Genomic DNA, 24,395 nt, shown 5'->3' with positions numbered 1-24,395 from the left:
AGGCAAACACCAAAATTAGTGTAAGAGGAGTTAGTGTAGATCTAACCGGAAGGGAAGGCAGGACTTTGGCAATTTAGAATAACAAGAAGCAGGATTGCTATATTATGGCCTTGCTTTTATTCTCTTCCCTAGATATCCTCTGTCAGGGTAACAATAATAAGTTAGGATGTTAAGTGTATTCCAGCATGGACCTTCATACACGTGCGTGTGATGGAAGTAAAAAATAGGCTGAGAATAGCTGTCCTAATATTTTATAGTTTTACCAACTGTTCTTTACTTTGAAATACACACAGATATGCCATGATAATATATAGGAGCGTTATAAAGAACTAAAGATTGCAGAAATCAGAAAAATTGTAATTGAATTATATATATATATTTTAAAAAAATAAAAGCCACATGTTTCATTTGGTTTCCTAGCCAACAACGTTCTTATAGCTTGCAGTATGCAGAGTGCAACGTATTGATTTGGCATCCAAAAATACCTATGCAGCCCTAAAGATTGTTAGTGATTACTTCTTCATCAGGGAGCAGAGGGTCACCAAAGGAAAAAGACCTGAGGATATGATGTTTTACACATTTCAGGGATTTTCTTCATTCAGACTGACCGTCTCCTGAAGGGACTCCATTTACTTAGAAACTGCTTCATGATGTGAACCATAATTGGCTGCGACTTAAGAAGCACACTTGTGATCCCAGATGAAACATGAATGCAAATGTACTCACAGTAAATTTTTATTTTTCTAAACATTAGACTACAGATGGAAGAGTTTCCACAATCATGAAAAAATTGGGAAGCTCCCAGATTTAGTGGAATTGATGCACCAGAAAGCCTTGTGAAACAAATAAAGCAAGAAGAAAAGGACTATATTCATCTGCATACTGGAAGAAGGAGAGAAATATATTAGCAGTTGTCACTCTTTCCCCATTGCATCAGAGGAAATTGCTTGGCAAGCATCAAGAGAGAAATCTAAATGATATGAAGTAGCTACATTATACTCCAGCAGAGAGTAAGAGATGTAGGACCTTCGCAGAACAAAGTGCTGTAGAACAGTTTGTAACATAGGCACATCTGGTTTATCGAAACAACTTTTCTTTTCCCTAATCAAAAATAACATTTCTGAGGTGATGAAGTAGAGTGATTCTGTATGCAGCTTAGGACTTACTTTCAGTGGTGTCTCAAGGCAATCATGAGATACAATATCTTTGTACAAAATCACATGTCTGATTTTTCTTTCAAGTTCTGGTGCTTTAGAAGCATTTGTAATGTTTGCTGACCTTCTATCAGTAGTTTCATTTTGGGATCTTAAAATTGATTTCTCTCATTTTGACTTTTGAAGCTATAAGATAGGCTTTGATCTGTTGTCCAGATTTGTGCAGTAGCCCCAGAAGCAGCTTTTAAGTATTAGATGTGTCAGCATTTAAAGCATATCAAGAGTGCCACATGTGAAGAAAGATCTCCCTGTTTCTCTTTGGATATAAAAAGCTTTTGTCTGATACATGTTGATGGATCGTGTTCTTTTGATATTGAATGCTTGTGATATTGATATTAAATAAAAGGAATTAATGTGGAACTCAAGAGTACCTATTGGGACATCTTACTGTGCCTCTCCTGTCATTTGAAGTTTCTCATTCAATTTTCAGTATGCCTGCATAGCAAAATCAAAACATGATTGTAGAATGTATTAACCACCTATGTTAGTTTAATCAAATTAGGATCAGTAAATGAAGACAGAACAGTACAGGCTTTGTTGCTTATTGTCAGTCAGAGTAGACACTCTTGGGGATGCCCAGTGCAGATTCTGGTTGCTAGCACTTGCTAAGATTTGTGTTTCCAGTCTTTACTACTACTATTACTTATGTGTATTAGAAAAAATGTGGATTTGTCACCAAATACTATTATCACGCTATTGTTTTGTTGTGTTGGTAGGTAACTGCCAAAATCTTGATCCTTTCTCATACATGATTGCTGGGCTTGTCTTGATGATGGGCTTGTCTGTCTTACAAGTATAGAAACACGTAAGGTACCTACGTGCATAGTAACTCCAGAACCACAAACTTGGGATCATGGCTTTTACACCTCGCTTGCTCTTTGGGCATGAGTTGTAACTAGGCAGTGTTGTGCCGACGCCTGGTCAGCCAAGTTAAAAGCTCTGTCACACTATATGGATGAGTACCTAGTGATTAATGGTTCTAGTAAAGCTTCGTATGTCAACATAGCACTGTGTAGTGCTAGGTATATTATTTGACCTTTATTCCTGCTAGCTTGAGTGTTTCTTCATTGTGTGGTGTAATTTATTTGACTTATTTAATATATCTTGCATTTTACTTGAGTTTTATATTAAGATTTGGCAGGAGCTTCTGGCTCCAGTACACAAAGAAGTGAATGGTGATCTTTCCTGTGGGGAAATATGTGGGTTGCCAGTTGGACTATGCTGCAATAGCCAAGTAGAGTGTTAGTTTAACACCAGTAGAAGTGGAGAATGAGACAAAGACCCTGTCGGTAGTTACACCAACAATTCCTTGATGCCATCATATTTATATCTGCCCAGAGGCAGCAGCATGCATTAGCAGACTCCATTCTGTGGATACAGTGCAATTTTATACAAATACATTTTTCCATTTGAATACAAAGAAATAGGATTTATTATCTTCAAGATAATAATGTGGTACTATATGTTCAAGGAAGACTGCATTTTTTAGGTAAAACAGTTAAGTGGTCATATAAATTTTGATCCCTATAGCTTCAAAATAAATGTAATTAAATACTTTTGTGAGGAAAAAAAAAAAAAACCCACAAAAAGATCTGGTTAAATTCCAGTCTTCCTGTAAGGAATTTGGCAAACAAAAAACTGGAAGTTTACTCATTCTTCCCGATTGTCACCTAAATGCATTAACCTGGGTTAATCAAATATAGACATGTTTTTAACCATTAAATTTGATTACAATATCACTGGTTTGATTTGTTGTTTTTTTTAAATATATGAATCATTATATAACAACAGTAGAATCTCCGTCCATTCTACTTTTAGAAAGTAAAAACATTCATCTTTTAATGTCTTGATTCTCTACAACTTAATATGTGATCACATCTTTTATTTTCCACACAACAAATGAGCAATTATTGACTTCTGATTTGAATAAAACAACCTATGGTTGCATAGGCAGATGAGAAACTGTATGTTCAATTAATTCTTGATGTTCAATATAAATTTAGCACTTGTCCTTGAATAATGTCACCTGTTTCTTCCTGTCCCACTCCATGCTGCTGTCTCCTTTGTGCCAGCTTAAATGTTTACTCATCTTTGCAGTAAACACCTTAAGGATCTAATACTTCACAAATCAGCATAACAAAAAAAAGAACAACCAACAATGCCAAAACCAAACCAAAACCATCCCCTTTGTCGTGATCCATCCTCTGAATACCTACATGAAAGCTTTTGTCATTAATGAAGGGCAGTGTATTGTGGTAGCATCCAGGCATCCAAGAGGTCTGAGAGACCACTTATTTCCATGTCACTGTCAATATTTGGCTTAAACTGCTCATGAAAATAGTGTTAGTTTTCACAAAAATCACCAATTGTCCTATGAGGCACGTGTTTAAGTCCCTGAGTATGCATACAGTTCGACACTCACTTAGGAAATTTGGAAAATTCAGTCTTCAAATAATTAATCGCTGTTTAAATCTGACTTCAAATAATTTTTCTTAGTCATTTTCCTAATGTGCCATCACTGAAAAGTCTAAGAATGCAATCTGATACAATGGTTTTAAATGCCCATGAGTCAATGAAAGAAATATGGTCTTTCTCCTTTTTTTTGGCTTAATGGGTTGTATCTTTTATCTTGTCACATAGTTCAATGGCATAGAATTACAATAGATTAGTTTTGCAATTATCAAACTCTTCAACTTCTCTTTGGCATTTAACGAACCTCAGAAGCTGTTTATTGCTTCATATACTTTGCCATCATGAATATTAGCCTTTAATTAACTGGAACTCTAATCTTAATCTTTCTGGCTATGTTGCAATGAAATAACTTTGTTAGGTTGAATAAGATAGTATTTGTTACAGTTTTTCCAATAAATGGAATACTTTCAGAATACTACCTTGTTAGTCAGTAATTGTAAGAATATAAAATGTAAGACAAAACCTTTTTTTGGTATATTTTACTCTAGCAACATAAAGTCACGGAGAAGACTCAGCTGAGAGGGACCTCTAGAGATCATCTGGTCCAGCATTCTGTTGAAAGCTGGGTCTTAGATTTGTTTTTTCAGGTCCTTGGCAAGCCAAATCTTGAATATTTTCAGGGAGATTCCACCACTTCTCTGGGCAACCTGTTCCAGTGTTTACTTTTTCTGATGGTGAAGAATTCTTTTCTTGTATCCAGACACAATGTCCCTTGAAGAAGTTTGCACCTAATGCCTCTTGTCCTGTCCATCCTTCTGAAGAGAATACCTCAATCTTCCCTATCTGTTAGGGACTGTAAAACTGTGATTAGATCCTCCCCTGAGCCTTCTCTTATCTGGGCTGAACACATCCAGTTTCTTGAACTTTCTGTCAGAATCAACTCTAATGGTCTTCGTGGTCCTTTGCTAGACTCTGTTCATTTTTTTCAGCTTTTGTCATGAACTGGGAGGACCAGAATTGGACACAATATTCCAGGTGTGTCCTAACAAATGTCAAGTAGGGTGGAACTCCTTGATCTGCTGACTATTCCCTTACCAATGGAACCCAGGGTTCATCCTGCCCTCATTGCTACAAAGGCACTGCTTGCTCAAGTTTAGTGCTGTCCGTGAGAATCCTCAGGTCCTTTTCAGCAAAGCTACACCTCAACTAGTCAGATCCCACACAGCTTGTACTGCTGCTTGGGATTATTCTACCTCATGTGCAAGACATCACATTTATGCAGTCCTTTTTGGCCCTGTTTTCTGGTTTGTGAAGGCCTATCTGCATGGTGGCTATTCCTTCTGGTGTATAGTACGTCTCTTCCCAGTTTGGTATGATCCATAAACTTGGTAAGCAAGCATTCAGTTCTCTCATCCACATCCTTTATAAAGATGTTGAACTGCAGCAAACAGAATACCAACCTCTTGGAACTCCCTTTGTGACCAGCTGTCCATGAGCCGGTAGAAGCATCTTAGTCTTACCCTAAAGGTTCAAGCCATAACATTTCTGTAAGATTTTGAAAAGCATAGTTTATGTAAGCAGCTTTGTAAGTCATTATTTCAGCTGTCACCAGGATCAGTAGGTATTATCCCTCTGATTTCTACGTTTTTTCCCTGAATTTATGGTCCAAATGTGTCTTCAGAAACTGTCACATTGCAGCTAGGAAGGTCCTAATGAGTTGTACATGGAAAAATGCTAGATCTGCATGAGCAAAAGAGCTATTAAGAAAGTTCATTCAGGTGTTAGGAAAGACCGTTCAACGGTTTTATATTGTGAGAAACCTATCTTCTGTATGAAAAGCAAAATAGAGCTAAAGTTGACCTTGTTTCCTGGAGAACTTGACTGGCCTAAAGATTTTGAGGCAGCTTCTCACTGTGGATACTCTGTTCTAATTGTTGCTTTTTTATTACGTTTTTATAGCAATTAATCTGAATCTGTGACTGGCATTCCTGCATTGTGATAGTCTGCAAGTAGAAAACAAAAAGAATTCTAGTCTCCAGAAGTGCTACTTAAATCTAAGTATAGGAAAGTAAATATATAAAACAAAATAGATCAGGAATTATAAGAAGTGAAAAAGTAAATTGTACCTGTATATTTTTCCTCAGGTGGACTGTTGAAGATGCATGGCTAGAATGACTCAAAGAGAGGTCTGCATAAGAGAACAGTATTCAGAATACCAAATATGATAGTGATGGTCCCCCTGGTAATAAAGATAGGAAGGAAAGGAAACTATTTGCAAAAGGTAAACAGCATTAGCTCAATGCAGCCACTCTAGCAAATGCCTTGTAATCTACCTTTATCAGCTGCAAACAAAAGTAACAAGTTGCCTCCATGTAATAAACTTAAAGCAGAGCAACAGTACTCTTCAATCTTTCATGGTGCCATTTCTTCAATGCAGGGACAGTTCCACTCTCTTCCTGATTGGCGATATTCCTTTGTTCTAGGCAGATCTTAGGCTCATTCCTGTCTAGATCGTTTCATTGCTTTGGAGCCAGTTGCTGTTCCTGGAATTTAAAAGGTCTCTATGCTTATTACATACTAAACTGACAAGAAAAATATCTTAAAGACAAAGGGAAAAACAACAGTTCTCTCTATAAACTATTTTCAAGTTAATTCTCTAACTATACACACTACTTTGCTAGTTATGCAGTATGAGAATTATGAGATGCATAAGATGGGTAAGAAACTTCATATTGAAATGGAGACAATAATGATGTGATGTTGAAATGAGAGAGATAATAATAGATGAAAGTTATTAATGGAAGTTCTCAATAAGTGGTTTTAGGGCTAACCTTATTTCATATTTTCATTAGTGACCTTGACAAAAAAAAAATTAGGATTGTATAATGAAATTTATAGTTGACATAATGTTTGGAGTTGTTATTAAAACTGATGAAGATCATGGTGTCACACAGATAGAAGTGGAACCCCTTGAGAACTGGTGTAATAGAAATGGAATTAAATATAATAGTACAAAGTACAAGATAATGCACTTAAAACTAATGCCAGGAAATTCTGTTATTAACATAGAGTTCATCAACTGGAAAAGATAGTTGCCGTGGCAGTTAATCAAAGGATAACTGTGAGACACCAGCGTGCTGTGGCCAAGAGAGACTAAATGTAATGCTAGGAGATCTACCAGACAGACAATTTTGTGTGAAAAAGTATAATACTCATTGTATTTCTGATGACTGATAATGTGGATTTAGTAAACCTGAATGGATTTCTCTTTCATCAACTTTTCCAGTCACAGCTTGAAGGTACAGAAACTTTTAGGATGCCGAACACTTTTGGCAAGGAGTTCTATAAATCTGCTACTTGCTGCATGAATACATAACTACTTCTGTGTGTTCCAAACTTGTCAGTTACTCAATTTTTTTGATGCCCTGTTCTTTTACTGAAGAAGACAGTGGAAAATCTGTCCTTATTCATCCTCTCCATGAAGTCATGATTTTATAGATCTTTATTTTATTCCTCCTTTTTTATAATTTTTGATTTTATTATTTTCTTCTGAAAGCCATTCCATAACCTCAGTTGTTATCCTTCTCTGAACCTTTTCTAATTCTACCATAGCTTTTTTTGAAGTGGCAGAGCAGAGTAGGCATACTATTTAAGACGTGTTTTCTAACGACTGAAGTAAGGATAATTACAAAAGTCTTTCAAGAGGCAAGGCACAAATAAACAGATTTGTAATCAATTTTTGAAAGACCTTGTATATATAATAGAGGAATATTAGAGGAATAATAGAGGAATGGATTTGATAACCAAGATTCTCTTAGTCCTTCTAGTTTCTTTAATCCTGATTAAAGAATAGGAAGAAGTCAAATTAACACAAATATATTTTCTAGAAAATTTGTGAAAGTGCAGAAAAAGCTTCATAGGGAATTTACTAACATGGGTTGGGAAAAAGAAAATGTTTGGTTTCATGTAAGATGCAGTTTGGGATTGCACGATGGTAGTCTGAAAGAAATAATTAAGATTGTATCTCATGTACTCAAGATAATATATTCTTTATCAGTAATTTAAGCTAAAATTTAATAGAACAGTGACCCCTAATATTTTACAGAAAATAATGTTTTAAAGGATATGTGAAGGTCCTGTGTGTGAAAAATACACAAAAGAACATAGATGCTTTTCTAATGGCCTCAAATGAGCAGTGACTCATAGACTTGCCTGAAATGCAAAAAAAAAATTAAAGACAAATGAAAGTACTTATACTAGTGGCACAGAACAAATTGTTCCTCTGCAGAACAATAAGTGTGGATTTATTTATATTGGTTAGAAATGCTTTTCTTGGAGTATTACTCTCAACTGTTGCAAATATGTTTACTAAGCAAAGTTACAGCTATGCATATCAAATCTATTTTCACTAGACATGGTCTATCTGTGACAGCAATATGCAACAATAGGTCAGAGTTTAGTAACCCTAGTTTAAGCAATTTGTAGTAAAGTACAGTGTAGGCATATGACTAGTGCACCCCTCTACCTCAGACAGTGGAAAATGATGTCAAAATACTTTGGAGGAAAAAAGTGCCAAGTCAGATTTAGATCTGTTGTTAGCACTAATGAAGCACAGGATGTTACATGTTCGCATTCTGTTCACTGTAAAGCTGAATGTACTACTAGAAACTAACATAAGGGTCACTGGAGACATAGAGACAAATAGAACAATACAAAGTACTGGGTATGATTTATGATCGCTGAAGCTCTCACCTTTTTTTGGAAAAAACACTTTCCATGTTATAAAAGGTAGCAAGTAATAAAGGGACTTTTGAAAGAAGAAATATGCAGAGAATTGTAGGAAGTTCTTATCCCATATGTATGGCTATAAAACCAAAGAAACGGCAAGAGTTTCTCAAGGAAGAATCAGTTGTCAAGGACATTTGAGAATAGTTTAGCTCTCTTAGTCTCTTCTAGCATTTGAGATTAGCTTTGTTAATTATCTTAAACAATAGATTTCTTATAAGTACTTGAACTTCTATTATCTTAGTGCCAATTGTTAGTTGCTGTTACTCCTGTTTGGCTGAGAAAAAAAGTTCCAGCGTGAACTTTTTGGAATTGGACTGTCATTCAGGCACTCAGGCTACACAATCTGCTGACCAGCAATAACTCAGATAAGAAACTTAGTAGAGCTGAATCAAATTTCTTCCTCTAAGGCAACGCAGGCAGAGGGGAGAGGTCTGAGAGAAGACTTTCTTTCATTTCTTCCAGGGCTTCAGCCATCAATACTGAAAGGCCGGAAGTCATATGAAAACCCTATCCATAGCATTTGAGGAAGGGATATGGTGAAGAAGGTTAGGTAATGGCCAGAGAAGGACAATGAAAAGTGAGGACAGTTATATTCAATGGAAACCAAGTCAAATGACTTCTATAAAGAAACAAACAGAAAAATATTTCTCAAGGAGAAATGCTTAATTTTCCAAGAACTTCTACTTCATAGCATGAATACATTCTTGTTGTTTTATTCTTGCTTAAAAATGCTGTGATAATGGAGATAGCTGCAGTTTTTATGGGACAATCTGAAAGTAGTAACACAAAAAAGCAGTTAACAAAACCTGTAGATCATTGCCAAAATATGCTTTCAAAGAAGTGAAGTTTAGCATGTAAAGAAAAAAACATATAAATTAGGCTTTTTCTAAAAGTATATTACTACTGACAAAAGATTTTTTTGTCTTCTTTGGTTTTTGGTTTATTTCTTTTTTTTTTTAAAGGTAAGAGGGCCTCCACTTGCAGGAGCATTTAAAGAAAGACCGACAAAGCCCACAGCATTTCGCAAGTTTTATGAGCGAGGAGACTTCCCAATTGCCCTTGAGCATGATACCAAAGGAAACAAAATCAACTGGAAGGTAAGTGATGACACAGCTATAACAGCCCGCTGAGCTTATTGAAGTGACATCTCTTTGTCAAACAAAGTTGGCTGATAAGTAAATAAACTGAAATAATTTCTTAGCAAATAGAAGATGGTGGGGAAGCCATTAGAGAAAGGCCCCTGAGTCAGCTGTCTACCTTGGCTAACAATTAAATTTTATGCTGTAAAAAGGAAAATGACAGAGTTGCTTTGCCTTAGAGAATTGTTTCCTGCCCAATTCGTCTCTATTTTTATGAGGACCTGGCAATGCAGCCTGTTTCAAGCAGTCCATCAAATGATGGAAGTGGCTGGATACAGTGAGCAGCAGCCATTTATCTCCCCCAAATTTCACCTTCCTGCAGGACGCTTCCAAATAGAAGCTTTAATTACCTAAATGGATAGGTCAAGATTGCCTGCTCCCTGAAAATGCAGAGCAGAATACAAAGGAAGGCAGATTCTCATTCCACAGCTGTACTCTCAGTCTACAGCATATGTCAGACAGCGTAATCGCTGTCAGACGTGCCCCTGTTAGAGGCTGACCTCCACTGCTGAAACCATTACAGCTCCGACATTTCTCTGACAAAAGGTTAATTGGCTTCAAAATAAATGTATTGCCTAATGACTCCATTCTAATGCGGCTGTGTTTCTCTCTAAAAGGCTTGGTGATGTTATTTGTAAAACTTGCCAATCTTCTAAGTAACTACCACAGACTTTTAAATTTAATTTGAAAAATGAATGCTGATCTTCAACCTGCTCCTGCCATTTAATTATTTCGGTTATCATGAATTACTTCATTGTTTTCTGTTATTTATTGGACTAGAATAAGATTTTGCTGGAATCAGTGATAGTTACAGGAAATGAACACGATATGCATGAGCAAAATATGTCAAATTTGTAGAGTGTTTTAAATTGTTCATATCAAGAACATGATACCACTTTTGAATATATAGCTATGTTAATTCAACACAAAAAAGAGGGATTTTGCAGTCTTATAACTGATTCTATTCGTAATGAAGCCAACAGTATTAGGCCTATAACATGGTAAGTGGTACTATGTAATTTGTTAGTAACTAGAATTTAAGGTAGTTTTTTTGCTTATTGAAGTATAGAAGAGAGATCTGTGCTATTTTGTTGCCCATAGCAGTGCTGAATCAGGACAAAGAACAATTAATAGTTCTTGCAGCAAAGGAAATCTCTATCCAGCAAGAATTTACCCATGATCAGAATGAGATTCCAGTGCAACTGGTCTTTAGACGACCCTAGAAATACCCTTTCTGGACTAAAACCCACAGGCTTACAACATAAGTCTGCACTCTAATGTTTCATCACCAGCGAAAACCCAAAGATGATTTCCAAGCAACTGCAAAAAATCTGCAGAATTTAGTTTTTATTTTGAGGCACTATCAATCACTCCTAATTTCTTAAAACCAGACTGAGAGATACAATTTACCTCATTTTAATTGCTATTTGACACATACACCTCCATCATAAGGGCTAGCACTCCACTAGATGATGCTAGTGGCTGCTTAGGTGACTAAGGACATGAGGAAATGGAATGAAGCTGTGTCAAGGAAAGTTCACATGGGACATTAGGAAAAGGTTCTTCACTGAGAGGGTGGTCAGTCACTGGAACAGGCTCCCCAGCGAAGCGTCAAACCTGTCAGAGTTCAAGGAGCATCTGGATGACACTCTTAGTCATATGATTTAGTTTTAGATAGTACTGTGAGGAGTAGAGAGCTGGACTTGCTGATCCTTATGGGTCCCTTCCAACTTGAGATATTTTATTATTCTATGACATCTTGCTAACTTGCTATCTACAAACCTTCCAAGCACAGCTGAATGTCTAAAATATTTGCTCCCTGTAGCTGACAGTTTGAATTGTTGAAAGCATACTACCTTAAGACAGTCACAATAGCAGAGTCTCTAGTCAAAGATCCAGCATGTATTTTTTCTTAACACAATTTGCAATTCTACAGACCTAATGTCTCCCTAGTGTCCAGTGTCCACATACCAGAGTAAAACGCTGGCATGCAGCTAGTGCAATGTAGAACTGAGACGTCATGCAACAGTTGCTTTTGCTATTGCTGTTAATCCTTTCATTCAAAACAAATTATCACTACTTCAGCATGCATCCCAGAAGGCAGCATAGTAACGGACTGTTCCATTCTTACATTAGCACATGGTAGGGTCCAACCTTATTTCCCTTATTTCCATGCCACTTGATTTAGTCACAAATCAATCCAGACTGGTTCTGTGGCAGACACTCAAGAAAACAGTACTGAGGTAGTAGAAGTACTTGAAGCTGTTGCTTAATTTGGCATGCAACCATCATTGATTATTGTGCAGTTTAAGTAGGTGAAGAGGCAAATAGGAGTTTTCTAGTTCAAACGTTACATTAGATAGCTTCTAAAGCCTTAGAGGCTGCCCACTGCTGCAAAAGGGTGAGAATGTTGTTCATCATTAGCTAATATTTAGAAGTGCAGATAAAGTAAGGTCTGTATTTATCACTTGTTTTAAGGAGATGCAAACAGTCAAAATACCCAACATACATCTAATGGCTAATTTTCATCAGTTCATCATATTTATTTGTAAATCTCTTTAAATAAGCAGTTTTTTAAGAAATATTTTTTACTCAATACTGCTTAAATTCATGAAAATTAAAAATATATTTAAATAATAAAATGTGTCTAGGCAAAATGTTCTATAAAATCTTGGCTGAACTATATTTATTTGCATGAATCATAATTCTAGTAGAAGGATAAAAAGAAGAAATAAATGGTAACAGTGATATTTTAATCCTACTATAATTGCACAATATCCATATTTTATTGCAAAAGGAGAGGTTTTTTTGCTTTGTTTAGATGTCACGTATATCATGGTTCGTTTCACTCTTGTTAGTTTGTCTACCAAGTGGTTCATGAGAGAAAACGCAAGAGGGTCTCAGAAACATGATTTGTTCTGACAAAGGAAAATACTACAGGATTTCATTCTTTCCTGCAAAATACGCAGTTGTTTTTCGTTTTTTTTTTTTTGTTAGCTTTTTATATTTACTGAAACAAATCCAAAATAACCATAATTGTCAGACATCAATTTTTTTTTTAAACACTTCTTCACTCTATAGTAATTCTATGGACGGAATACAGTAATTTTCAGCTAGAACAGAAGAATCTGAAATGTTTTAATATCCATGAATTGCGTTAATATGTGCCAAAAGAATCTGCACAAATGACCCCTGATTATGTCTATGAAAAGAAACCCACAATCTTTGTGACTGACTACACAAATTTCTGGTTTGATTACAATTAAAGTGAAAGAATCCATATAAAATGAATTCAAGACTTTTCATCCCCTTTCAGACGATTTACTAGCAGTAAATGAACTCTTTGTGATATGGCATACGCTCAATGTAATATTCAGTGGTCATTAAATAGAACTGTATAGATATTAATGCCTTTAAAGTGCTGCAAATTTATAATACTCATTTTTTTTTGATAAAGCAATAGCTTTTGAGATCTAGAAATAAACAACTTCTTTGGTTGAATTATTCAACAAATGTCCAAGGGTCTTTCCAAATTTGAAGGATTTGTTTCTGTCCACTAACAGAGAATGAATAATAATGGTGTGGTTTGAAAATGGGTTTCTGATGTGTATCAAACGTAAAACTTTGGAACACAAATTGTTATTAATTTAGAGTTAGATAATAGTAGAAAGTTATCTTTTTAGAAAAAGAATGTGTTAAAATATTTATAAGCCCTTTGACTACTTATGTGGGATCCTGCAGTTCTCTTTTCGCCCATGTATATCACAATTTTATTTCAAAATGAAGTAATATATTCTTTTGCACAATCTCATACCAAACTACGAATAATAAAAGCTCATAGTCCAGGTCAGAAAAGGACTTCCATTTTTAAATATACATTACTGAATTAATAAAGGTCAGAATGCAATTAAACCTTTGACTAAGGAAGTTAATAAAACCGAGAAAGTATTTCTGAATTATTAAGATATGTTTGAAATGCAGTCTTTCTGTATCATACAGAAAGTCATCAAAATGTTTGAAAAATTATTTTTTTAGGGATCGGGGTTAATTATGAAAGTTATTATGCAGGGGAAAAAAAAGCTTCTATTCTTCAAAAGAATTTTAGCAATTTCAAAACCAAATTCAAAAACACAAACTTCTCAAGCAAAATGTCAAAATGAACATGGTTTCCATCTTTTAGGGTTCATGTTCTTTTCCAGGATAGCTGTGTTCACTAGGGATGTGACTTTTATCATTTTAATTCCTCTTCATCCCCTCTTTCCTACATAGCTTCTTTTTTTCAGGGGCTAGTATAAGCTATGGTAGCAAAATTACTTCTTGGTGATAGAAACCAGATGCAGTGGTAAAAGAAAGTGTTCTGCCCTAAACATCATGAATTTGAATTCTGCATACACTTTTTCATTGTGCAGGCACAAGGAAAGAAGGTTCCTTTCGGTAATAGGGATTACAAATAATTTGAACATGACACAGAACTGCAATTTGTATTAGCATCTCTCATTCTTCATTTGGTTTTATCAGCATGTTGCATATTAGTTTATATAAAATTCTGAGCTGCTGTGATTAAGCTGGTACCTATACCCAGCACCAAGAAAAATCTTTGGGGTTTGGTTTGGGGTTTTCTCCATAAAATAGCTGTGTTTTAAAGTTTGTTTTATTTTCCTGGAAGTGCAATCTTTTGTGTTAGTTTGTGGGATAAATTTTAAGAAAGAGAAAATATATTTTTTTATATGAACTGATATAGTTGGAAGGGAGACAAGTATTTAATTGCAGAGCTCTCAAGTAATATCTCTCAGGTTTTTTCCATTTTTTTGGCATTGTCATGACATTAAACCACATGAATAAATACTGTATATTGTTCCCTATGTAGTATTAAGTAAACTTAGGTAACGCTTTCCAAACTTCAAATCCCAAAACAATTTAAAAATAGTTGGAGGGAGCTCATTTACCCTACAGAATAACTCCATTATTATACTAATGTCTTGCAATTTATAGAGGTGAGATGTAATTGTAGAAGTTGAGGGGTTTTCATAGCTTATTGCCATCAGACGGGGAAGCTCCAACTTTCGTTCACCTCTTCTGCTATTTCTAAGGAATACATGGCACTGGCACTAATACTTATCAGAGCTCTCTGTGAGTGAATTTATATCACTAACTCAGGGAAAAAAAGGTGGATGTGTTTTTTCTCAATTAGCAACATGTTCACAGGTTTGTGAACTTTTATTACAAAAGGGCCATGAGTGCTAAAGCATGGTGAAGGGGAGAGAAATGGTAGTGAAGTACAGTGGAGACATGGGAGAGAGTTGAATGTTCTCAAAACTTTTTTTATTTCAACAGCAATGAACAGATTAGTTTAGCTGCTCATGGAATTGCAGCCTCAGTTACCTGAAAGCAAAGAGGACAAACTGCCTATGAAAAATAATACTTTTGGATTTATTTTCATATATAGGCATATTATTTTTTTCTGCTTCCACTCTTTGTTAAACTATGCTTAATATCTTCTTAATAAAAGATGTTGAGAGGACACTGTCATCTTAAAGAACACTTGTAAATCCCCCACAAGTGTCATGCAGAATGAAAACTTTTTGCAAGATTATATACAAAGAGGAGTGGCCATGTATCATGCTTAGGCACAGTGGGTACAGCACAGAGTGGTGTTAGTTTCTATTTTATTTAATATCTTCATTAATGTTTTAAGGAATAGTTCAGAGTTTTCTTCTGAAACAGAATTCTGTTTATCTTGCCCAGAGGGCTCCTTTTTGAAATTATTTCAGTGATACTTTTTAAGCCTGTCTCCAATTGTATTGGTATAACAGAAAATCTCAGTGTGGGTTCAAGAGAAGGCAGCCGAAAGCAAGAATTTCTTAAACCAGAAATTATAAATAATAATTTAGAGAGACTAGAAATATGAGTGGAGGTAAAGAAATAAAGTCTTGGAGAAACAAATTGTAAATGCTGCCTCTGAGAAAAACAAACAAACAATTATTTTACCAGGTTAAGTGTAAAGGAATAGTTTGGAAAATAATTTTATTTTTTAAAGGACAGTAAAAAACTCAGTTTTCTGTGGAGACAGTAATACAGCAAACTTGAGAAGTGGCATGGTAGCAAGAAAGAATTATTCAGTTTTAAACTAAAAATGTACCAATCACCTTAAATCAGAAGTTATTAGTAATCTGTATACTAAGGCTTACTGAAGCAAGCACAAGCAAATACTGTTCATAAACAGTTGTGTATAGACAAATTCATTATTCATTTATTCATTATTCTTTGTGACTGTGATACTAGTCCCCAACTAATGACTATCAAAGTGCTGTCTTTGCTGATGTGCATGTGACTTTTTCTTAGATTGTTAAAAATTGCAATCACAATTCAGTTCTAATTTTCTTTTTTAAATGTGTAATACTAAAAAATAGCAACATCTTAATGACTATGACCTGATTTTCATTTAAATGAAAACTCCTTTAAATCTTTTAAGCAATATTGTGTGTGTACTACCCTCTCTATGAAAACATACAAAAGAGCTACACAATAAATGCAATATCTTTTCTAGCAAATAAAACAACAAAATTGCTATTGACTGCATTAGAATGGAATCCTTATTACCATAGATAAATATTATCCATTATCTTGTCCCTTTTTCTCTCTGTGATATTATAAATTTTGTTACTGATCTATTAGGTTTTTAGTCCTTGATAATGCTCATGGGCATCCATTTCTGATCAGTTATAAATTACAATGTCCTGAGTTATCAAAATTATAGAAGTTATGATCATCCTTTTGATAACAGCAGACTTAAATCTCTCTCACATCTAAGAAGTGTTAGTTTGTACCTAATTCCATTTATATTTAATAATGTGTTAATTTTATATTTATATTCAATAGGTACATGGTTGGGTTTTTTCTTCAAAAGTCCCTGTCTATATTGACTCTAGCATTTTATGTGAGATAGCTAAGATTAACCCTCTTTTGTTTACAGACAAAAATAGGGTACCAAGTTGCTGTCCTTCAATTAAGGCAACATTTTCAAAATTGTTGAGTAACTCTGGGTGCTTTCAGTTTCCATTCCATGTTATATACAGTCACAGAAATTGTTGGAATTGTAGGTTTCTCATTTGAAATTTCTACATTGATTTGATCCCATCACTAAGTAACATTAATTCCAAATAAATTTAGTCTGTTCAAATCTTGCTTTTCAAAAGCACAATACTACAATTAATTTTCATTTGAAAAACACTTCTTAATAATAATGCATCAATTAACTGCATGCTTAAAATAGTCATTAAACATTTAGATAGCCAATGGCTCTGTGATATGCATTTTTCTGTTGGCTCATGACTTCCTAATACTAATCGACAAATCAGTCATTACTTTACTCTTTTCTGTCAAGTTGTTTTTCACATCTGAAAAGGAGATGCCTTCGCAGGTCTTAGAAGGAATTTGTGATGTTAGGGATTAAAAAAGAATCTTATCAAAATGCTATTTCAAAACACTGTAGCAAAACACTGTTTTTATGAAATCCCATAACATTCAAAGTAATTATTTCAATACTTACCAACATTCTCATCAGTTGTTTTTAGTTTGTACATTTAAACTAATATTTCTGGTGAAACACTGAATTATGTCACATTATGCATTAGAGGTTACTCGATGCAATCTTTTCTTTCTTACCACTTGTGGCTCACAAAAATTTAATTTTTCCCAGAGTTAGTTTTTTGCAGTCCTCTGGTCTTTTCCATTTCTTTCATATTTATAATTTAAGAATCTAATGAAATGTCTCTTTTCCCCATGCTCAGATGAAATACCATATTTATTGAAAATATGACATGTACGTTTGCTTAACAGCTGAATAATATGTTTCCCTTAAAAAGTAAAGAATGCTTTCCTGGAAGTCACTGAGATCTCCTTTCTTTTGAGAACATCAGTGCTGAATCTGGGGACCAGTGTTCAGCTGGAGTCTAAAACAGGCCTTGCAAAGAGTAGTGACAATTTACCTGATTCCTATAATACAGAGCTGCCATATTTCAATTATTAATTCCTCTGTGGCTAATTAATAGTTGCAACTTATCCCAGGATTCTAGAAAACAGTAATATTGTGGCAGTTAATTTACTGTTCCTTTCTCCCTGCATACACAATTAAAGCCATTCCTTTATTTGATGTAAATTGCCATCTCTTGAAAGTGTATGGAATGAAAACCCAGCCATGTATCAGAAATAACTTTAATTTAAATTTGCTAAATGACCTCTGAAAGCTAAATGAAAGATTTTCTGCTGAATGGGCTGGTGCTCCCTGGCTGTATAATTTATGTGAGAAATTAGTGCGAATGGTTCACTTTTATGGAGCAGTGCTGCTTGTAGCAAGCCTGCAGAAACAATTTTCCCCCAAGCCTCCATCTGTTCTTCAACCAGGGCATATGCCATCTCATCGAGCTTGAAAGTCAACTGATTTATAACTCCTGAAAAGTGCATAGATTGAAAAGAAAGGTCGACTGCTGCTATGTGACAATGATTTGCTAGGCACTTGGATAAAGACAATTCACATTACTACGGACCCTAGAGGACACAAGTGATGTTGTAAGCTTCAGAAATTGGTAGATTGGCATATAGGACAAAAACAAATTGCTCCTCCTCCTTCAGTTAAACAGCTACCTCTCTTCGTAACGGTGGAAACCTTTTAGAAGGTAAATTGGTAATATACCCCAGGACTTCTTGTTATACTGTGTTTCAGGCAGAATAAGCTTTTCCTAGCTACAAAGGCTGCCATCTAGAAGTGAGAGGACTTGTTCCACTTTAATCTTTAAACTGCAAGCAGAAACATCTGCCTTTAGAAGTGCTTCATGTTGTTTGTCAGAAAGTTTTGTGCAGTGCAATGAACAGAGTTTTGACGAATTTTCTGTTTCTACTCTGATTTCTGAGCCCTATTCCAATTAATGGATGGCTTGTTCTCTGTCCATTAGTTGTCAGTCTTCCTCCTTTTACCTAAATATTGCAGAGTTCTCTGGCAAGTGACAAAACAAATGGAACTGACAACATAAAAATCAATGTGTATTTGATGTTTTCATTTCTGGTAGTCAGATACTGTGACCATTCTACTTTGAGGCTCAGAGACTGAATAATGTCTTCAACTACTTTGTTTTATCAAGTCTGATTTTTTTTTTATAATTTCAGGAAAAAAAAAGGCATATAGTTAAGGGCATTTTTAACTTAAAAAAGGTAATGTAAAATTGATGCAAATAGAATCTTTTAATGTGAAAATTGGGGGGCAGATTTTGCCTTGAGAAACACAGAGCTCTAGTATGAAACGTACATGTGAATAGCAGGAAGAATCATCCTCTACAATCCTCTTATTGCTTATTCAAGTATCTGTAGCATCTGTAAAAAAAAGTAAAAATTGCTTTATAGCTTTCTACAATCATCTGATGTTATATAGCCATGGATATCCTGACCTATGCACAGACAACAACACTTTCTGAACATCATATACCTCGATAAAGAAAAGCAGAGCAATGCAGATTAACTAGATCACTATTATGGATTATTTGTATTGTATAAATAGAATCTCAAACACTTAAGTCGGTATCCAGCATGCGTACTGGGTATTTCTATATTGTATATGCTAATAACTGACTAAAGATTATGAAAATGTAGAGCTAGTAAACTGTGACAATTAAATACAAACTGTAAGCATCTTAGTTCACTGTGTTGCAGAGATGTATTAAACAGCTATGATATGGCTTTATAAAATTGTAAATTGTGTAAAGGAGAATGTGAGATGTTTAAGAAAACTTCACACTGTATCTCTCTAACAAAAATTAATAGAGAAAAGTTCACAATCACTGAAAACATTATTTTCTAAAAACATATTCAACAAATGTCTCTACTTCAGAAATGTATTATGACGGATGTCTGTTCTCATCAGGTTTGTGAACCACTATACATTTTGTTACCCTTTCAATGTTTCATTTTTGTTACCCACTATATGTTAAGCATGTGCATGGGGCGAATTTATCTCCCTCAGTTCCATTTCATTTCCTATGCTGTTTCCAAAGCATAAATTAGTTCATCATCATTTCAGTGTCGTTTTCTTGTCACTAGCCTCTATGAACCTTTCACATCAAATTCATGTTCACATCCACTATGCTGCAGAGTTCTGATCTGGGATCAGCACTGCTCTCATTCCTTATATTGTTATTCTGTTAATTAATAACATCTGTTTGCTTAATACCTAGTTTTATTGTCCTTTTACTTTCTTCCCTGTTGGTTCTTTCATGTATACTTCCTCTTGCTTATCCATGAGGACAGCTCAGCAGGACTTCTATTATGTCTAAATGTGTCCTTGAATAGAAATTGTTCAGCTTAAGATTCATGAAAACTTCCTAAACCAGCAAGACCCAAATTTTAACCTTACCTTCCCCCCCCCCCCCCCCCCCAAATTCCCTTTTCCTTTGAAACTTGTTGTCAACTTGGTTCAATAAAATAGCTATCAATGTGGCATGAAAGAGGTCTGTTCCTGCAGAGATTTAAGCATGTACTGAATGCCTTGTGATCAAACCCACTGAAGTGATACTTTTGCTTATACTATGTAGCAGTGGTGTTAGTGACATGATGTACCTACCTCTAAAATGAGAAAAAGATATTTACATTTGTTTGTTTTCAATCATAATCATGTAAATTTCTTAATAAGTGCTAGTTTCAAATTAATGTTATTGCATCTTTAGGACATTAATGGCCAAGACTTTTAAAAATGAAACTCATTTAAATGTGTCTGATAAAAACAATATTGAGGTGGTTGAATTATGCCTTTTTTTACGAAAACTTTGAAGACTGAGACTATATTCATGTTTCAAATAGCAATGTGGATATTTGACAGTAGTAATAGTATGTGGCAAGTTATCAGGGCTAAAATAAATTATCTTAAATATTTAAATGAGATAGTTCCCGTTGGCTTTCAGCTTTTGCACATTAATGCTCAGGAAACAGGCAATTGTAGGGAATTGTAAATACTGCAGTTTTTGTACTACGTGACAGAATCTGTGGGTTGCTAGTTTTCTCTCCTGTGACTTCCTTTGATATCACGCCAAAAAATGTATCTTACTCTGGTTTTAAAGGAATACTAGCTAAACAGTCTCTCTATAACGAAACATTCTAAATGCTGTAGGACCTAGTGGAAGTTTATATTTATAACATCAGAGTTAAAACCCAAAACAACCTAACTGGCACATTACACTTAAAAAGAATTAATGTAAATCTTATGCATTGGAACTGATTTTCTGTGTTTTAATTAATACTATGTTTATATGTGCAGGCAAATCTATGCTTTATTTAAAGAATTATTACAAAAAGGTAGACAAATAATATCTCAGAAGATCATAAATAATGATTTTTAAAGACGTGTGAATATTCAGATGAAAATTTCCTCAGGCTACAATGAGGCTAAAAAAGGGTGTTGCTTACAGTGTAATCTAAAATTCAGTCTAAAAATATACCTCTTTAGGAACATGAGTTTTATTGTAATGCAGGGAATCTCATCTTATCGTGAAGACTAAGCGACTGAAGTAGTGTTCTGGTCTGAAAAAATAACACAATTAAAGTTGGAGTGTTCTGTTCATAGCCAAAGAAATTGTACTAGGGTCAGAAGCTAGTGATCATACACTTAAGAAATCATAAATACTTATATGAGGCTGTACAGTAAGTGATGTTCCCGCTCTGTGCTTCTTATCTTGTCCTTTCAGACTCCTAAAAAGGCCAGTTCAGGTAGGAGGCCCGTGCTTTGCCTTGCCTTTTAATAATAGCACAGGAACTTTTCTTCACTTATTATTCTGAGGTTGGTAAAATGGGGCCCCCGGATAAATCCCCTGACTGAAGCAGAAGCATTCCTTTTAACAAAGCCCAAGCTGGAGTATCAATTTCACACTGGAACTCACGTGGGTTTCAGTTTCCTGTGAGTTGCCGCTGACCTTGCACTTCCACAATGTGAAAGACAATATGCATTATTAGCTGATCTTAATATGAATTTTTTGCTTAATATTTTCACCAATCATTTCATATGCTTGCTGAAAAAAAAATCCTCATATTAACCAGGTGAAAACTGCATTCCTTTTTATGGCTGTGATAAAGCCTAACCTTCTGTTCTTGTGCACCAGTTTGGGTGGAGGCATAAGCTATGAAGTTGATACAAAATGGCATAGTATACATAAGTTTGGCAATTTGGGTGTCACAGATATTGAGACTACTTTATTCCTTTCAGAGTTATAGTAAACTTGCCTCTTTAAAATTCCCACCACCATACAGTTCTCAGGGGTTGATTCAGTCTGAGCTCAAATAATAGTTGGCAATTTGGGATTTAGCAGGAAATTTAAGCTAAAGATGAAAAAAAGCCACATTTCATTTTTTTCTTGTAGAATAAAACCTGTATGTTATTTCTTGTTTCTGCTATTCTATTTTTCATTCCTTTTATGTTTTGATGCTTTTCTGAAGGTGTGGGAAAAACAGCTATCTAAAACTCTTCAGTAACATTACTGAATTTGCCCTGTTCTTTCTTAATGAACTATAAGCAGCTTATAGCCACAGTCATGATACTGCAAACCCTTCCCAAAATGAGAAAATAATATTTTTTTGTAGATAAAGATTATCTGATAAGGAAAAGCCTAGGTCTTTATTGAATTTATGCATGTATTTTCATTCATTTTTAAACTTGAACTTACTCAAATCATTCATTCACAAATTAAGTCAGAAATGCATGGTAAAATATTTGCTATATGTATCCATCAGCTGTAATAAATTTGATATATTATTTCTGTGAGATAATAAAAGAAGGCCATAAAATTCAGTCCAGCTATAGTAGAAGTCCTATGCTATATGTAAGTATGAAAAGACGAAGTGAATACAACTTCCTGTTCACATAGCTCTTGCAATCAGTCTGTCAGAGATCACTTGTCTACAGACATTTCTGATTACAGGCTAGATAATATTTATGCTTTCTTGTGTACAGAGTTGTAGATAATTATTAGGACAATAAATCTGTTTGCTCTCAAGGGCATGGAAAGACAAACTTTTATGGCTTGACCACCTCAGAAGGTGATTTAAGCTATCTGACTGACTTTGCATGAAGTTTATTTGGAATGCTCACACGATAGCGTAGCATAGCGTAGCATAGCATAGCATAGCATAGCATAGCATAGCATAGCATAGGAGTAGTTCAGTTGGAAGGGACCTACAGGGATCATCTAGTCCAACTGCTTGACCACTTCCTGTTGCATTGGTTAGGCACAACTAGTAACCATCAGTACTAACAATCATGGAGAGCAGGAACTTCAGCCCCATATCCTTTCCCCAGGTTATTGTTACATTGATATGTTTAGGATCCTAGATCACCAATCTAGTTTTTTGAAACATTATAACCTAGTGTGGTGATATCACCTAATACGGTGACTGTCAGGTTAGAATAATCCTCCAAAAAGTGGCTTAATCTTTAGATATGCAACAGTCATGGTCCAGAATTCCAGTTATTGGTTAGCATTGGGTTATTTGATGAATAGGTAGCAAATGCATGTTGGGACTGCTAAATAGTGCTGTTCCTCTTACTCTTTAATTTTATTAAATAAGTTTGCTGATAAATCTTAGAATATAAAAGTGAGTTCTCTCTAAGAGTGAAGTATGTTTTCTCTGCTTTAATAATTAATTCTGTACCCATATATATTTCATTATAAAGTGGCAGCCTTTTACACTGCTGTTACTTCTGTAACAAGAGTACTTCCCTGTCCTTACACAGGATAGGTGATAATGTGCATGAACACATTAGAATGTTTTTTCTCAGTTTTTATTTTTAAAACATTAATATTTTCATATCAGCGAAGATATCTCTTCATTTATATGCACATTGTCACTTGCAGATAATGAAAATGGTGGCATAACAGGATAAGCTTCTAAAATATTAGCTAGATAAAACCTACTGCCTTTTATTTCCAAGGGGATTTTTTTCCAAGGGGATTTCTGATCTGATATGACCTTATTTGAAAGAGATTTGATTCAGGTCTTCAATGTCCTACCATACATATCAAATTTCACTAAGCCAGAAGACGCTACCATGACCTACCTAGAACCTACCAAGAAATATCACGCATCTGTGGAATTCTTTACAGTCGTTCAGCAAAACATAGTACCTATGTCCTGTTGTTTGGTCAGCATTTGTTGCAGAATACTTTGAATTACTTGGTAAAGTTGATAAATAGCCAGATTCTTTGTTCAGAAATTCCCATGTAAGTCAACCTATCTAATTTTCATAGTTTTAGTGGGCCAAATATTTTCTATTAACTATACTGACTTTTTACTCTTATATATTTCTAACTCTAAACCTGTTGGGGACGTGGGGGTAGGGGTGGTTCTTATAGAAATGTTTAACCTATTCTCCAATAAATGCTACTTTTTGTGAAGGACCATGACAAAGCTGTTTTAATGACCTTCTAAAGAAAGACCTTCGAATTAAAGTGCAGCTTATAATGTCAAATGTTTCTCAGTTGCCTGCAACTTTATTTATCTTCCAATAATATTTATTTATTTATCTTCCAATAATAATTCTAAGTTCAAAACATTCATTCCTCCTTAGCAAAAAGTGTTGTATCTATATCCTGTAAAATATTCATCTGAGTATTTATTATTATATTTTTTTTAAAGTTCCAACATTTTTACCAACTAGGGGTGTAATAACTATAGTTCTATAACTTCTGGAAGGTTATTACATTTCCTGTTCATCAGATCTTTGGCCCAGTTGTTGCTATTGATTACAATGTGAATGTTTTCTAGTACATAACCACTCTGTACTCCTTTCAAACTCCCACCATCTGGTTTA

The 24,395-nt window shown here is 34.8% G+C and overlaps 1 protein-coding gene across 1 annotated transcript in view; it reads left to right on the top strand.

Annotated features, from left to right (window-relative positions):
• PACRG (parkin coregulated) overlaps positions 1 to 24,395 on the top strand; it is a 247,184-nt gene that overhangs the window by 52,192 nt on the left and 170,597 nt on the right. The window contains exon 3 of the mRNA XM_054196731.1: positions 9,377 to 9,511. Within this exon, the coding sequence (XP_054052706.1) occupies positions 9,377 to 9,511 (135 nt within the window). The remainder of the gene's footprint in view (positions 1 to 9,376; positions 9,512 to 24,395) is intronic.

The sequence above is a fragment of the Rissa tridactyla genome, chromosome 3, assembly GCF_028500815.1.
Source record: "Rissa tridactyla isolate bRisTri1 chromosome 3, bRisTri1.patW.cur.20221130, whole genome shotgun sequence".
NCBI lineage: Eukaryota > Metazoa > Chordata > Aves > Charadriiformes > Laridae > Rissa > Rissa tridactyla.
This window is presented reverse-complemented; position numbering and strand designations above follow the sequence as displayed.